Source organism: Lynx canadensis, chromosome A2, assembly GCF_007474595.2.
Source record: "Lynx canadensis isolate LIC74 chromosome A2, mLynCan4.pri.v2, whole genome shotgun sequence".
In the NCBI taxonomy this organism is placed as follows: Eukaryota; Metazoa; Chordata; class Mammalia; order Carnivora; family Felidae; genus Lynx; species Lynx canadensis.
Genome location: NC_044304.2, coordinates 65411004 through 65425989, shown reverse-complemented (window position 1 = coordinate 65425989; position 14986 = coordinate 65411004). Strand labels below are relative to the sequence as shown.

General features: G+C 48.9%; 1 protein-coding gene across 2 annotated transcripts in view; it reads left to right on the top strand.

Moving 5' to 3' along the window:
- COBL (cordon-bleu WH2 repeat protein) overlaps positions 1-14986 on the top strand; it is a 272018-nt gene that overhangs the window by 193904 nt on the left and 63128 nt on the right. For both annotated transcript variants that reach the window (XM_032592371.1, XM_032592370.1), the window contains one exon: positions 11787-11925. In XM_032592371.1, the coding sequence (XP_032448262.1) occupies positions 11787-11925 (139 nt within the window). The remainder of the gene's footprint in view (positions 1-11786; positions 11926-14986) is intronic.

Genomic DNA, 14986 nt, shown 5'->3' with positions numbered 1-14986 from the left:
ACGTCAGAGTAAGCGCTGTGAGAGAAAGCAGGTGAGTGAGAAGGGGTGGCAGACGGCAGGCAGTTGTCAGGGGCGGTCACTGGGCTCCATGGACATCGGGGACAGAACGCAGCTTTGGGGGAGGGCAGGTTGGGGACGGATAGGGATGGCCTAGAGGCAGAGCATGGTACAATAGGGGACTCTGAGATGATGGGGTCAGGGGATGCTGGCATGGTCAGGACTCCGGATTTTATTGTTTTAATGGAAATGTATTTGACATACAACATTGGGTAAATCTAAGGTGTACGACGCGTTGATCTGATGCGTTTATACACCATAACGATTGTCATCGTAGCGACGGTTAGCGCGTCTATCCCGTCACGTTGATTATCGTTGCTCTTTTGTACTGAGAATAAGAAACATCTGGTCCCTTCACTGGTGTGACGGTTATAATATATATAACATTGCTGCCTATGGACTGTATAACACGTGTACTGAGCATCAGATCTCCAGGATTTATTTACTTCTAGTTCCAGATTTGTCCCACATCATCTCTTCTGTCCCCCTGCCCCCCTCCCCAGCCCCTCGTAACTATCATTTTGTTGTCTGTTTGGACAAGTCTGGCTTTTTTAGATTCCACAGATAAGGCATAGCATATAACATCTGTCCCTCTCTGCCTTGTCTCACGTACTGTAGCATCCTCAAGATTAGTTAGTATACAGTGGCCCCTTAAACAATGCAGGTTTGAATGGCTCTGGATTTTTTTTTTTTTTTTGATACAGGACTATGAATGTATTTTCTCTCCCTTACGATTTTCTTAATAACATTTTCTTTTTCCTAGCTTACTTTACTGTAAGAACACAGCGTATCGTACGTATAACATGCCAAATATGTGTTCATGGACTGTTTTATGTTATCAGTGAGCCTCACTGTCAACAGTAGGTTATTGGTAGTTAAGTTGTGGAGACTGAAAAGTTACACGCGGATTTCCAAAAGCACAGGAGTCAGAGGCCTTGTCCCACATTATTCAAAGGCCCACCGTACTTTATTTAACCTGTTGGATCACATTTTGCGAATGGCATCCACATAGCCACAGGCACACATGAAAAGATGCTCGACACACTCATCATCAGGGAAAGACAAATCAAAACCACAATGAGATGCCACCTCACCACCTGTCAGAGTGGCTAAAATCAACAACTCGGGAAACCACAGGTGTTGGCGGGGATGCGGAGAAGGGAGAACCCTCTTGCACTGTTGGTGGGGTTGCAGACTGGTGCAGCCGCCCTGGGAGACAGCACGGGGGTTCCTTAGAAAATTAGAAACAGAACGACCGTATGATCCAGGGATCCCACTTCTGAGTCTATACCTGGACCCAGTGAAAACAGGACCTCCCTGTGTGTGTTGGGACATCAGGCACAGTAGCCAAGGCGCTTTACCTGGCGTTGGAAAGTGCCCGCGGCCTCTGAGCAGAGCAGTGGCTGACCCTGTCGCCATGTGGTTCGGGTGCCCCCAGCGGGGCCCGTCCAGAGGCTACTGCCGTTGTCAAGGCGACAGATGATCGGTGGTGGCCGTGGCGTTGGAGAGGATCTGCACCACGTGGGAGGGGGTGGGGTACCCAAGGCTCGAAGCTTCTCCCTGAACAACCAAGCAAGTGGAGTCACCTGTGGAGGGGCGACTGGTGGAGGGGCAGGTCTGGGGAGAAAGCACAGGACTTGGTTCTTGATGGAGGGAGATGCCTGCGACCATGTGCCCTTGTCAGCGAGCAGTGAGGAGTCTGGCTCTGGAGCCCAGGGAGCAGTCCAGGGTGACTGTAAATCTGGGAGTCGCTGCACAAAGGCAGCATTAAAGCCTGCGAGGCTGGAAGAAATCACCTTGAAGTCATGCAGTGATGCCGGGGAGTGGACTGTGGACCAGCCCTGAAGGCCCTGAGCAAACGCACCCTCGGTCCACGCCATCCTCATGCTGCCCCATTCGTCCCTGGTCACTTCCTCGGCTGTGACCACCGTATGCTGCCCGCCCGCCCACCCAGCAGGGTCCTCCACACCGCTCTGGTGAGGGCGCCGTGCTCCTTGGGACAGCTCTCACGCTCCCCTTCATGCATCCTCCCGATGGATGCTCCCCATTCTTGTTTTCTTTTTTAAAGTTTATTTATTTATTTTGAGAGAGAGAGAGAGAGAGAGAGAGAGAGAGTCCCAAGCAGGCTCCACACTGTAGCCCGATGGGCGGCTCGAACTCATGAACAGTAAGATCATGACCTGAGCCAAAATCAAGAGTCGGAGGCTTAACCGACTAAGCCACCCAGGAGATGCCCCCAATTCTCAAGGTGCCTGAGCTCTGCGGCCTCTAATCGTCATCATGATCACTTCCTCCTCCAACTCCGCCTTACAGAGCCTTCCATTTTATACCAGCCCCATGAAAGGTAGACTGTCTCAGGGTTATACGTGATCCCTTTTTCTTTCCTTTTCTTTATTTAATGTTTATTTCTTTATTTTGAGAGAGAGACAGAGAGCTAATGTGAGAAGGGCAGAGAGAGAGAGAGAGAGAGAGAGAGCCCCAAGCAGTCTCCAAGCTGTCAGCACAGAGCCCAATATGGGGCTTGAACTCATGAATCATGAGATCATGACCTGAGTTGAAACCAAGAGTCAGACGCTTAACCAACTGAGCCCCCAGGTGCCCCGTGATCCCTTTTATGTACTTGACATTCTCCTTGGGTGGTTCCTTCCAGGTATGGCGTCAGTGCCATTGCCATGAATGTTTTTTCTGTTGAGCACTGGCGTGTTCTCCCTCATGTCCACCAGAAGGCCCTGTGGAAGTGTCCAGAACTGACAGCCTTGTCTTCCATGTAAACCCGCTTCTCCACGGGTATTCCCCATGGCAAGGAGCAACCCTCTATCTGCCCAGGGGCCTCAGCCAGAAATGGGATCATCACCCCCAACGCTTCCAATAAACCAGTCCCAAGGTCCCATCTATCTTGCTCGTCTCCTAATTCTCAGTGGTGAACGTAGTGTCTGACACATAGTGATACTCACAGAGTCCACAGATGAGGGCACCTGTCAAACACACACACATACACACACACAAAGTATTGCTTTAATCACATGGATGCTTTGGTAGCAACACTCACTCATTCAGCAAATATTTAGTGAGCATCCCAGACATTCTAAGGACAGTTTCCGGCACTAAGGGCTCAAACAAAGTGAATCAAACAAAGTTGATAGCTTTTCTAGGCTGTTCTGGTTCATAATCTTTGTGGTGGTCATGTTAAAAGTACCAGTGTACTTGAAGGCAAATTACATGTAATAATCAGTATATTAAAGAGGAAGAGGTTAAAGGGTAGGTTTAAATTTTAATCCAGAGCAACCTTGTCATACTGAGGAGTCGGCATCCTGGTGTCCCTAGAGAAGGAGAACACAGTAAAGAAATAACTGCCTTGAGTGGTGAAAGATGTGTCCCTTTAGGTATGAACCCCCTTTTCCAGAAATTCTGCAGTTCAGAAGGGGAGGTATGTCAACAGTGCATCACCAACCACTGTGTATTCTTGGACTTGACATTGACTGTCTGCAGGATACATGGGGTTTACTGCTGAGCGGAGAAGAGATCAGGTAAACTCAGCGACAGGCGGGCCAGACGTCTTCCCGCAGCCCGTCCAAAACATGAGCGGGTCTCCCCGACCCGCGTGGCTTGAATCTGGATTCCAGAGAGTGCGATTTCCAACGGGCCAGATTCTCTGTGGAAGAGAGTCGCAACGCCAGTCCTGGGTGGGGTATGACTGGGTTGTGTCATACGGGGATGCAGACACCTGCAGATTGATGACACAGACATCATTTGCTTTGCACACGAATTTAATCATTTGGACAACATGTAGAGCACGGAGCAAAGTGAAGCCGAGGTCAATTTAAAGTAAAAATTTTTAAAAAAGTAAACTGGGAAAGTACCTAAAGCAATAGAATTCTTGAGTCCCAGGATTTCTTAGTACGACACAGGGTTAGAATCTACCTTCAACCCCCCAAAAGGGGGAAAGTCCTGACGGATTGAATCCAATAAATGTTTACATTATGAAAGAGTAAAATACAGGGAATTAGAACCCCATGACGAGCTGGGGAAAATGTCCACAGCATGTATGTCCTTCAGGGACTATCACTAAGGAAAGACCAGCACCACAGAGTGACCGGCGCTTTCTCTGTCGCACAGAAATAAACAACAGTCATTAAAAACCAGGACTCCGCCTGGAGCCTGTTTCCGATTCTGTGTCTCCCTCTCTCTCTGCCCCTCCCCCGTTCATGCTCTGTCTCTCTCTGTCCCAAAAATAAATAAAGGTTGAAAAAAAAAAAAAAAAAACAAACCAGGACTCCTAGGGGCGCCTGGGTGGCTCAGTTGGTTAAACGACTGACTCTTGATTTCAGCTCAGGTCGTGATCTCACAGTTCGTGAGTTTGAGCCCCACGTCGGGCTCTGTGCTGATAGTGTGGAGCCCGCTTGGGATCCTCTCTCTGCCTCTCCCCTGCTCACACACTCTCTTTCTCTCAGGATGAATAAATAAAATTAAAAAAAAAAAAACAGCACAACAGTATCCACACTTGCTGAGTGGGAAGAAGGAGCAGTTGGTGAGGGTTGAAGCAGAGACCACCTCGGCAAAGGTCTCTGGGGCAGAGCCCGTCGCGTTTCTCTTTTCGATTGTATTTTATTGTGTCAGAACTCTTCCCACAAGATCTGCACTCTTAAATGTTTAAGTGCATATGACGTTCTATTGCTGCGGGCGCTGTGTGCACAGCACATCGCTACGGCTTCTTGTCCGGCTTGATTGAGACTTCAGGCCCATTGAGTTGTCCAGCCCAATGCCCCTCTCTCTGGCTTCTGGCGACCACCATCCTGCTCTTGGGTTTAAAGAATTTCTCTGCTTCAGATGCCTCCCGTGAAGGGAACCGTGCAGGACTGTCTCTATAATTCACTTGTTGCACTTTGCATATTTCTTTTTAAGGCAGAGTCCTATCCCCTCATATGAATACTCCATGTTCGATTTACCTGTTTGTCTGTCCATGGACGTTTGTTCCCACCTCTTGGCTACCGTGAATAGCTCGGTTGTGAACACGGAAGGGCGGATATATCTTCCCAGATTCTGATTTCAGTTCCTTTCCCAAAGCATATGGCGTGTGAACCAGTGAGTTTACGGAATGGTATCAACCATATCATAAGAGAATAGACAAAGTTTGAAAAAAGATACGGGCGAGGACGCTCAGCGCAGTATGATTTGAGATACCAACAGATCGAAAACAACCAAAATGCCAAACCTGGAGGGCCACGGTCTGCGCAGGGTGGACCCTTCCCATCCTTGGGATGGCAGAGAGACCTCCACCCAGCCGTGGACAGCACCATCGATGACAAAAGCAGCTGTTATTACGAGAGTGTGCTCTCATTTTTGTAGAGATTCAGTGCCTAGATACAGCAAAAGAGCCTGAGGAGACGTAGGTCAGCTACGATACAAGTTCTCTCCTGTGGTCAGAATTCAGGATTTTCACTTAGCCCTTGATATGCCCCTCTATTATTCAAACTGTTTTCGGTGAGCATATATGACTTTCATCTGGATCAATGTCAAAACAATAGAGTATTTTCATTTTGCGTAAAAGAGAAATGAGATATGGGGTCAGGGCTATGTTGGACTTGCGGGCTCTCGTTGTTAAGGAATATTTATAACTCGTTCCACAGCGTGACGCATTTATGTGGAATATCTACTCCTGCCTTTCTAGTATTCAACACACATTCATTGATGCCTAAAGTGCAAAAGCACTAGGCTAGGGATTGTGGAAATTCAGAGACTTATAAGACATGCCCTTTCCTTTTCAGAGCTTAGGCGTCATGGGGGAGCCGGCATGCAGACAGCCAGCTGGACTAGGCAGAGGATGGAAAAAGGACAGTGCTCCAGGCAGGGCACTGCTCTTGTATCAGAGCCGAGTGCTTCTGGAGCATAGAAGACAGGCCATTAATACCTCCCCAGGGGATTTCAGGGGCTTCCTGAAGAGGGAGGAAGATGTCAGCAGGGGCAGAAGACTGACAGAAGCCTTGGAAAAGGAAGGGCATTCTGGGAAAGGCAGGAAACAGGGACTAAGGATAGCACTGCCAAGCACAGTGAGGCATCAGTTCAGTGTGGCTGGAAGAAATACACCTGGTGTTTCTTCCCTCACTGGTATGTGCCTAGCATGGAGCTTTGCATCAAGTACCCATGTGTCTGGATGGATGGATGGATGGATGGATGGATGGGTGGATGGGTAGATGATGCATGGATGGGTAGATGGATAGATAGGTGTATGGATGGATAGATGGGTGGGTGGATGGATGGGTGGATGGGTAGATGATGCATGGATGGGTAGATGGATAGATAGGTGTATGGATGGATAGATGGGTGGGTGGATGGATGGGTGGATGGGTAGATGATGCATGGATGGGTAGATGGATAGATAGGTGTATGGATGGATAGATGGGTGGGTGGATGGATGGGTGGATGGGTAGATGATGCATGGATGGGTAGATGGATAGATAGGTGTATGGATGGATAGACGGGTGGGTGGATGGATGGAAGGAAGGAAGAAGGAAAGAATGGATGAACACATCAATGGCTACAAGGTACTCAACGCTACTAATTTTATTTTGTAACATAGACCCTCAAATCCTCTCCTTTTGCCAAACACTTGAAACCTGGAGAAATATGTCCTCTTCCCTGAAAAATAACATGGTGTTCATATAGATAAAAACTGGAAAGGAATGTGGGAAGCACATTTCATCACTGTTTCTTGCATTCCTACCAAGTGCCATGCCCTAAGCAAGGTGCCAGAGCAGGGTGGCAGCAAGAGGCCCTGTGTGTCATGGTGAGAGTCGCACCCATTGTCTTTAAATCAGAAATTCCCCTCCCCTTAATGCTTTCTGACCTCCGGGTCTTGCTTACGAGGAACTGGCACGGTGAGATCATGAGACCAAAGAAGCCGCGGTGGATGGATGCTTTCGAAAAAGACCAGGAGCTGCAGGATTCAGGCTCCACTATGGGGAAAGCTTCCTTGCTGCCATGCACCGACCCACCCAGAGTGGCCACCACGCACCCTGGTTCTAAGTGGGAGAGAAGGACACGCACAGGCTCCAGAGAGCGAGCGGCGCCGTATTTCACGTGTTCCTTGAAGAATGTGCAGAAGATGTGCATCAGGTCTAAGAAAAGTTCTCTGAAGCAACACTGTGCCACAAATTGGTTTGCAGTCCACCTGCCGTGTGGATGTTTTGCCGTGTGGGACAGTGGGAACCCCATGGGCTTTCCTTGTTCATGGACTCCTAGGGATGACGTTTCCATTCAAAATCGCACGAGTTACTTCTCCTGGGGAATGCTTGGAGCCAGAGCAAGGTCGGGTGCCAATTCTGTCCACTCATTAGCTGTGTGGCCATGGAAAACTTACTCCTCCGTAAACTTCAGTGTCTTCTTTACCAGACAGACAAAGGAAAACGACCTCTGTTTTGAGGCAGTCATGTGAGATACAGTCGGCACCCTAGTAAATGTTTACCAAATCTTTGCTGCTAATATAAATAATATTTCCTTGAATTCTGTAGGTACATCTACTAGAACGCTGTTGTTTAAACCCCTTAAAACTCCTGAAAGCTCCTGAGGAAAAAATGTTTGCCCATCAGAGCTTGTCTTGATTAGTGGTCTCAGAGCTTGCCAAATGCTTTTCAAATGCATTAGCTTAATTAATTGATCAGGCATGGCTCTGTGTCTGGGAACTAGGTGTTTGTCGAGTGGCCTGCCCTTATCTCTGGGAAGAGGGATCGTGGTGTTGAAGCTAGACCATGTCAGCAAAGCTCCAGGAATTCAGTGTTTCCCCAAAGCTTGAAACAAGCAGTGAGCCAGAACTTTCTTGCAACAGGTGAATTGCTTTTCCAGACTGGGTAAGCCAGAAATGCTTCCCTGCCCCTCCCTTCCAATTATCTCCACCTTGATGTCGACACTCAGCAGAATTCTGGAACGTGTCATTATTATACAGACATCAGTGGGAGCTTAGCGGGCCCCAGCTCATCAACATGAATTCCCAGAAGTAACCGTGTACCCAAGTAAGCCCCAAACTACAGCTTTGAACGGTGGTGTTTCCAGCCTAGGAGATCATGTAAATGTTAGAGAATTATGTCTTCTTCGTTAGACTGTGAACAACGTGGGGTCAGGAGAGTTACACGTCTTCAAATGGCCTGCAGTTCCTGTCACAGGATAAGAAACCAACACCTGCTTGCTGGCTAACTAAAGGTGTAAGTAAAGGAATGAAGAATTTTAACAAAGGAATTTTTTTTTTCAACGTTTATTTATTTTTGGGACAGAGAGAGACAGAGCATGAACGGGGGAGGGGCAGAGAGAGAGGGAGACACAGAACTGGAAACAGGCTCCAGGCTCTGAGCCATCAGCCCAGAGCCCGACGCGGGGCTCGAACTCACGGACCGCGAGATCGTGACCTGGCTGAAGTCGGACGCCTAACCGACTGCGCCACCCAGGCGCCCCAGGAATTTTTTAAAAAGCCTCTTGTCTTTTAAAAATTAAGGACATTGAGAAGAGTGAACTCACAAATAACGCATGTAGGCAAATCCACAGCATTTGAACCATCGCGATTCATTAATGAACTGTTGTCAACACCAAAGGAAGAAATCCAGGTACCAGAACCAAGGCTCCACGCCTTTCAACACTGTCGTCAATGACTGGGTAGGAAAGTGGAAAGTTAGAGAGTTCAGTGCTCCCACAGAGGCCCCAGACCATGGCTGGAAAGGACTCCAGCCCAGGCCATGTTGTTGTACAGGTCAGGGCTCCAGGGGCGAGAGAAGGTTCTTAGAGCTCGAAGAAGGAGAAGACCACGGAGAGAAGACAGAGCCACCATGGCGAACTGGGGATTGCAAGCTAGGAGACAGTAGAGTAACAGCTCAGGATTTTGAGTCTGTTATTTCCAGCCTAGATCCCTCTCCATAGGCATCTATAACTGGCTGTTCAGTGTAACAGAATAAGAACAGCCTTAGATTTTTTTTTTTTTAACCTCACTCACATCTTGCCTCCGGAAGCTGACTGAGGCCATGCCCCACTACAGCGAGGAAGTCCATTTTTAAAAAGGCATGGGATCCAGGAAACCAGGGATAAAAAAAGCCGAGTAAAGGAAAAGCCATTTCCAGGAAACCCAGAAACAAGGTTAGAAAACAAATCACTTACCAAGCTCAGAAAACAAATCACTTATCTAGAATGATCTAGAAAGAAAATGTCGTCAACATACACATGAAATGTCTCAGCTGGAGAAGGCTCGTCTTGAAGAAGATTTCTGTTTTATGGGATTCTGTCTATTAAAACTAGATACATAGAGCTAGAGAATGTTGATTTAATCCCGTGCTGTAATTTCTGGAAAGATCGAGGGAGAGCCATTAAACATGTGTGTAGGTCTGGGCATGTGTCTCAAAGAGCTGACTCCTCATCTTCTGAAGCAGAAAGCCAGTATCTAGCACAAAAAAAGTCAAGAAATGGCAGAATAAGCTTATGACTTTAAATTTTTTTTTTCAACGTTTATTTTATTTTTGGGACAGAGAGAGACAGAGCATGAACGGGGGAGGGGCAGAGAGAGAGGGAGACACAGAATCAGAAACAGGCTCCAGGCTCTGAGCCGTCAGCCCAGAGCCCGATGCGGGGCTCGAACTCACGGACCGCGAGATCGTGACCTGGCTGAAGTCGGACGCTTAACCAACTGCGCCACCCAGGCGCCCTAAGCTTATGACTTTAAAAAACAGAGTAGGGGCACCTGGGTGGCCCAGTCAGTTGAGCATCCGACTTTTGCTCAGGTCATGATCTCACAGTTTGTGAGCTCGAGCCCCGTGTCAGACTCTGTGCTGATGGTGTGGAGCCTGCTTGGGATTCTCTCTCTCTCTCTCTCTCTCTCTCTCTCTCTCTCTCTCTCTTTGCCCCTCCCTCACTCGTGCTCTGTCTCTCTCTCATTCTCTCAAAAATAAATAAAAAAAATTTTAAAAATTAAAATAAAAAACACAGTAAATGTCAAAAGAAAGAAGAGTTTGAAGGAGTTCTGGTGGGCTAGGGTCAATGGACCAGGGGCAGCTGGTTAGACTCTGAGCTTCGTGGCATGACCCGATTTTTCCTCGTCTCCATGTTCTACAGAAAATACATTAGAGAATTATAAAGGTATAGGAGGTGGTTATGGTATATTGTAGTAGAAGGGTGGATAATCTCTGACTTTTAAAAGAAAAAGTGAAGACCAGAAAAATGTCTGCTAACTGTTGGTAGTTTATCTGAGTGTTTAATGAAGTGATTTTTTTTCCCCTTCCTTTGCTTATGTAATTTTTAACTATAAATTTACCTTGCGAGGGGCGCCTGGGTGGCTCAGTCGATTGGGCATCCGACTCTTCATTTTGGCTCAGGTCATGATCTCACGGTTCGTGGGTTTGAGCCCCGCGTCTGACTCTGTGCTGACAGCACGGAGCCTGCTTGGGATTCTCTCTCCCTCTCTGCCCCTCCCCCACTCTCACTCTCTCTTTCTCAAAATAAATAACAACTTAAAAACTTTAAAAAATAAAAAAATCTTATGTTGCGATACATTGCATATTACTGAGAACAATTTGAAAGGAGACTTTTTATACACACACGTGCCCACACCCACACACCCAGGAAACACCAGTCCCGACCCAGAATAGGAATGAATTTCCCTCCGTGGTTGTGAGTTCTGGAACACGCACTGGGGACCCGGGTTCATATGCCAGGAAGCACCAAGCATAGAGCAGGTACCACAGCGGGGTGGGGTTGGTAGGCAGCCCTCCCAGGGCAAGCCCTTGAACCCTAGGGACCCTTTGGAAGCAGCTCAGCAGAAGCCCCCTGCGGGCGGGGACAGGTAGAGACGGGGTCTTCCTGGTCATCCGTTTGCATACACTCCACACTTGCACACGCAGGGTTGTCTCAACCAATTTTCACTGCTGAGAATGAACGCACGAAAACTCCGTAATGACGAAGAGAGCAGATTCCGTAGTCTTTTCCAAACAAAGAAATGCAGTCAGCGGACAAGGTCTCACACACTAGAAGAGCGTCCCTTCCACCATCAGACCCGCCCGGGACTGACAGCCTCCCCAAGCTGTGAATTTGGTGATGTTAGAAGTATTTGGTGGGATTCGGGTTTCTGCGCGGACGGGAGCTGGATGTCCCATAGGCTGGCGCCAGGAGCCGCACCCTGACAAACTTCATTGTCACTGCTGGTCCAGGGGTGGCCAGTCCGTGGACGGTTACTAGTCCTGGTGGCTCGGGAACATGCAGGGGCAGCAGAGCAGGTGGAAGTCAGGGCAGAGGGAGCCCTGGGCCGTCCCCTTCTGCTCCCCCTGCAAGGGCACAAGTCAGGGTGGCCCCAGTAAAGTTTCCAGAAGGAATAGTTCTCTTTTGCATTTAATTAAGGGCTGAGTGTTCCCCTTTCTCATATTTATGCTGAGGGGGGGGTTCCCAAGTCCCCTGACTGGCCTGAAATACCTCGGTAACATGGGGCAGAGCCCCAGCTCCCCATGCTTCGGGGGGCAGGGCAGGTCTTGGGATGTCTGAGCATCCTTGGGCCACCTGAGGACCACTCCTGGGCAGCATGGCAAACCCCCACACCGGGGCATCCGCCACCTGCCCAGGGGCCCCAGGAAGGAGTCTGGCAATCTGCCAACCCTCCTTCGAGCCCCGCATCACACGGGCCAGCTTCTCCAAGTGACGTGGCCCCGTGCACGCTGCCCCCTGACAGAAACGCCCTGACGCTCACCGCTGCCTTCCTTTGGGCTTCCCAGGTATCTCTGGGGTCACAGATTGACTTGCAGAAGAAGAAGAGGCGGGCGCCCGCCCCCCCTCCGCCGCAGCCCCCGCCGCCAAGCCCCCTGGTGCCCCCTCGCACTCAGGACCAGGAGGAGAACAGGAAGAGCGCCACGGGTGAGTGTGTCCGCATGCCTCTGAGTCTTGTCTTGCGTGGAGTGTTATCGCTGCCCTTAACCCCTGCAGTCGCCTCGCCCACAAGGGCGTTAACTGGGGAAACATTTATGCTAAGGAAAGAAAGTCTGGAAATAAACACTTGCAAGTCCATCCTGAAGGCCTGTTTTCCGGGCATCGTGGAGGCAGGTGGAAGGCGGGGGGCGGAGAGGGTGGGGGATGGCTGAGGCAGCTCGGGAGAGAGCGAGCGGGGTGTGCACATGTGTGTGTGTGTGTGCGCGTGTGTGATGCGTGTCTCCCTGATGGAAGGATGTAAAGTTCTTGGGATGACGTCCATGGAAGCTGTTTCGAAAGGCCTCTGGTCCCCAGGAGATTCATAGATCAGTTGACAACAGTGTAGTAATTTCATGACCATCCTGTTTGAAATTGATCTCCCCTTTTATATCTGTAGCAGAGACCCTGATACTTTTTGAGGAAAAGAGAACCCAAAGGAAAGAGGATGGAACCATAATATCTGTGAGCAGAGAGACCTATTAGATCATTAAATGCCACCAACTCATGTTACAGGTGGCACAGAGAGAAGGGACCGGGGTCTCCAGCTCTATTAGCCATGGATAATTCATTTAATTTAAAATTGTTGTACTGTCTGTTTGTTTTTGAGAGGGAGGGAAAGACAGAGCGCGAGCAGGGAGGGGCAGAGAGAGAGGGAGACACAGAATCCGAAGCCGGCTCCAGGCTCCAAGCTGTCAGGGCTTGAACCCATGAACCTCGAGATCGTTGACCTGAGCCAAAGTCGGACGCTCAACCCACTGAGCCACCCAGGCGCCCCTGGTGAATGTAATTTTAAAACCATTCAGTGTTTGTTATTTCATTTATGGAGGAAAAGGAAGAGTAGGGGTTTCCTGAGATCATGGGAGGATCAGCTCACGACAGAGGCCATCCGATGGCCATGCCCAACGCCGTTCACTCTACTCAGCACCCTCATGTTTTGGCCTTGACCTAATGGCTGTGGCCCCCAAAAAGAAGCCCCCCAAGGATAAGTGCTTGCATCATCAGTGTCCCAAACTCCAATACAAGCTACTTGGCTGTTTGTAGCATTTTTTTTTTCCCCTGGTCAATACCTCTCTTCTGATATTAGCCTTTCACAGCCAGAGACGTGGTTATCCTAAGGACCAGTAACCTATATTTCACGTCCGTTTTTTTCTTTTTACCAAAGGAAAATACCATCCTGTTCGCAGAGCACATGATCAGTAGCTCCTCGAAATAAATCTGGGGTGTCTCCCTCTTTTATGACGAGACCACCATTCTCCCTCCCGAGCTCTCACCCACTCTTGCTGTAAAGGGATGACAGCTCGGATGTACAGTCCCTTGTCACAACCCGAGGAAGCGTCCACTCTAAGTGGTGGTGTGGCTGTGGTTGAGCCCTGCCAGCCTCCAGGCCAGACACCCCGTTTCAACCCAAGGGAGGCCCCCCCAATTCGGCTTTGAAGGCCTGATGCTTGGAGGACCTGGCCCGGGTGTGGGCAGGCAGCCAGCGCCCACGGGTGTCACAGGAGAGGGAGGCGGGTGTTTGCCGAATGAAAACCGTAGGGACAGTTCCCCTGCAAGGAGCATGTTACAAAGAGGAGTTATGGACGGCAGTGATGCACTACTCGTCTCTCTCTGTCTCTGTCTGTCGTCCGGGAACTTTGGTTTGTGAAGGTGGAGAAGGAAGCCAGAAGCCCCCTTCCTACTGAAAGGGACCTTGGCTGCTTTGGGAGCTCAGGAGGGTGGTAGAGGTCATGGTGGCAGTTTTCAGTGAGACTTGTGTCCCCATCAGCAATCCCCATGAACTCACAACACGCTAGCCGCCCACAGGCCGCTCTTTGAACCAAAGTCTAGGCTTTACATTAACAGATAAAAATCTTTAAAGTAGCCCCTGTTCAGTCACACACACACACACACACACACACACACACACACACACACACGAGCATCTTTCTATTCTGATATCTAGATATAAAAGGGGGAAAAAATTAGAACTTGCACTAAAATAGTATTATTTTACTGGAATTGAGTCTGACCCAAATTTCTTGGCAAACAAAAATAAGCTTTCCAGTAGAAAAGCTTCCTACACAAAGCCTCTTCCTCCTACGTGTGTCACCCTAGGGGGACGCCCTCTCATTTAACGTTACGTACCTGGACCAAACAGATAACTCTCACCCAGACCGATCGTGGCTTCTTTGCACTTGGAAGGGAGAAGTGATGTCTAGCTATGGGGACATCCATATTTTTCCACGTTGGAAGAACTGTAATCAAGAGATTGGATATATCTCTTGATGAAGAAATTATATTTCTTAATCTTTTTATTAATAATCTGATGATGGTCATGAAACACAGAATGTATTCATTACAAGATGATCCTAAACATTAAAGCTTGGGGGTGCCTGAGTGGCTCCGTCGATTAAGCATCTGACTCTTGGTTTCGGCTCAGGTCAGGATCTCACGGTTCGTGAGTTCAAACCCCACATCAGGCTCTGCGCTGACTGTGTGAGTCAGCTTGGGATTTTCTCTCTCTCCGTCTTTCTCTGCCCCTTTCTTCACTCACTCTGTCTCTCTCCCTCAAAATAAACATACATTTAAAAAAAGATCTTCAGACATTAAAGCTTGAAGAAAACGTTTCTAAGAGAAATCCTAGGAAGCATGGCTTACGACACAAGTGATTTATATGGCTCTGTTAAGTCACTGGCTTTCAAAAATCTTAGTAGCAGAAGAAAATCATTTTCCTATAAAATGGCAGGCGGATGCCCAGTGTGTCAAGAGCAGAGAGGGATGCCCTGAGGGTTCCAGGGTCAGATGGAGCACGACGCCACCCCGAACACTTTGCCCAAGTCACAACCCTCTTCATTTTTTTTTTAAGTTCATTTATTTATTTTTTGAGAGAGAGAGAAAGCATGAGCGGGGAGGGGGGTGCAGAGAGAGAGAGAATCCCAAGCAGGCTCCACACTGTCAGAGCCCGACACGGGGCTCGAAACCACGAACCACAAGATCATGACCGGAGTCAAAGTCGGACGCTTGACCGACT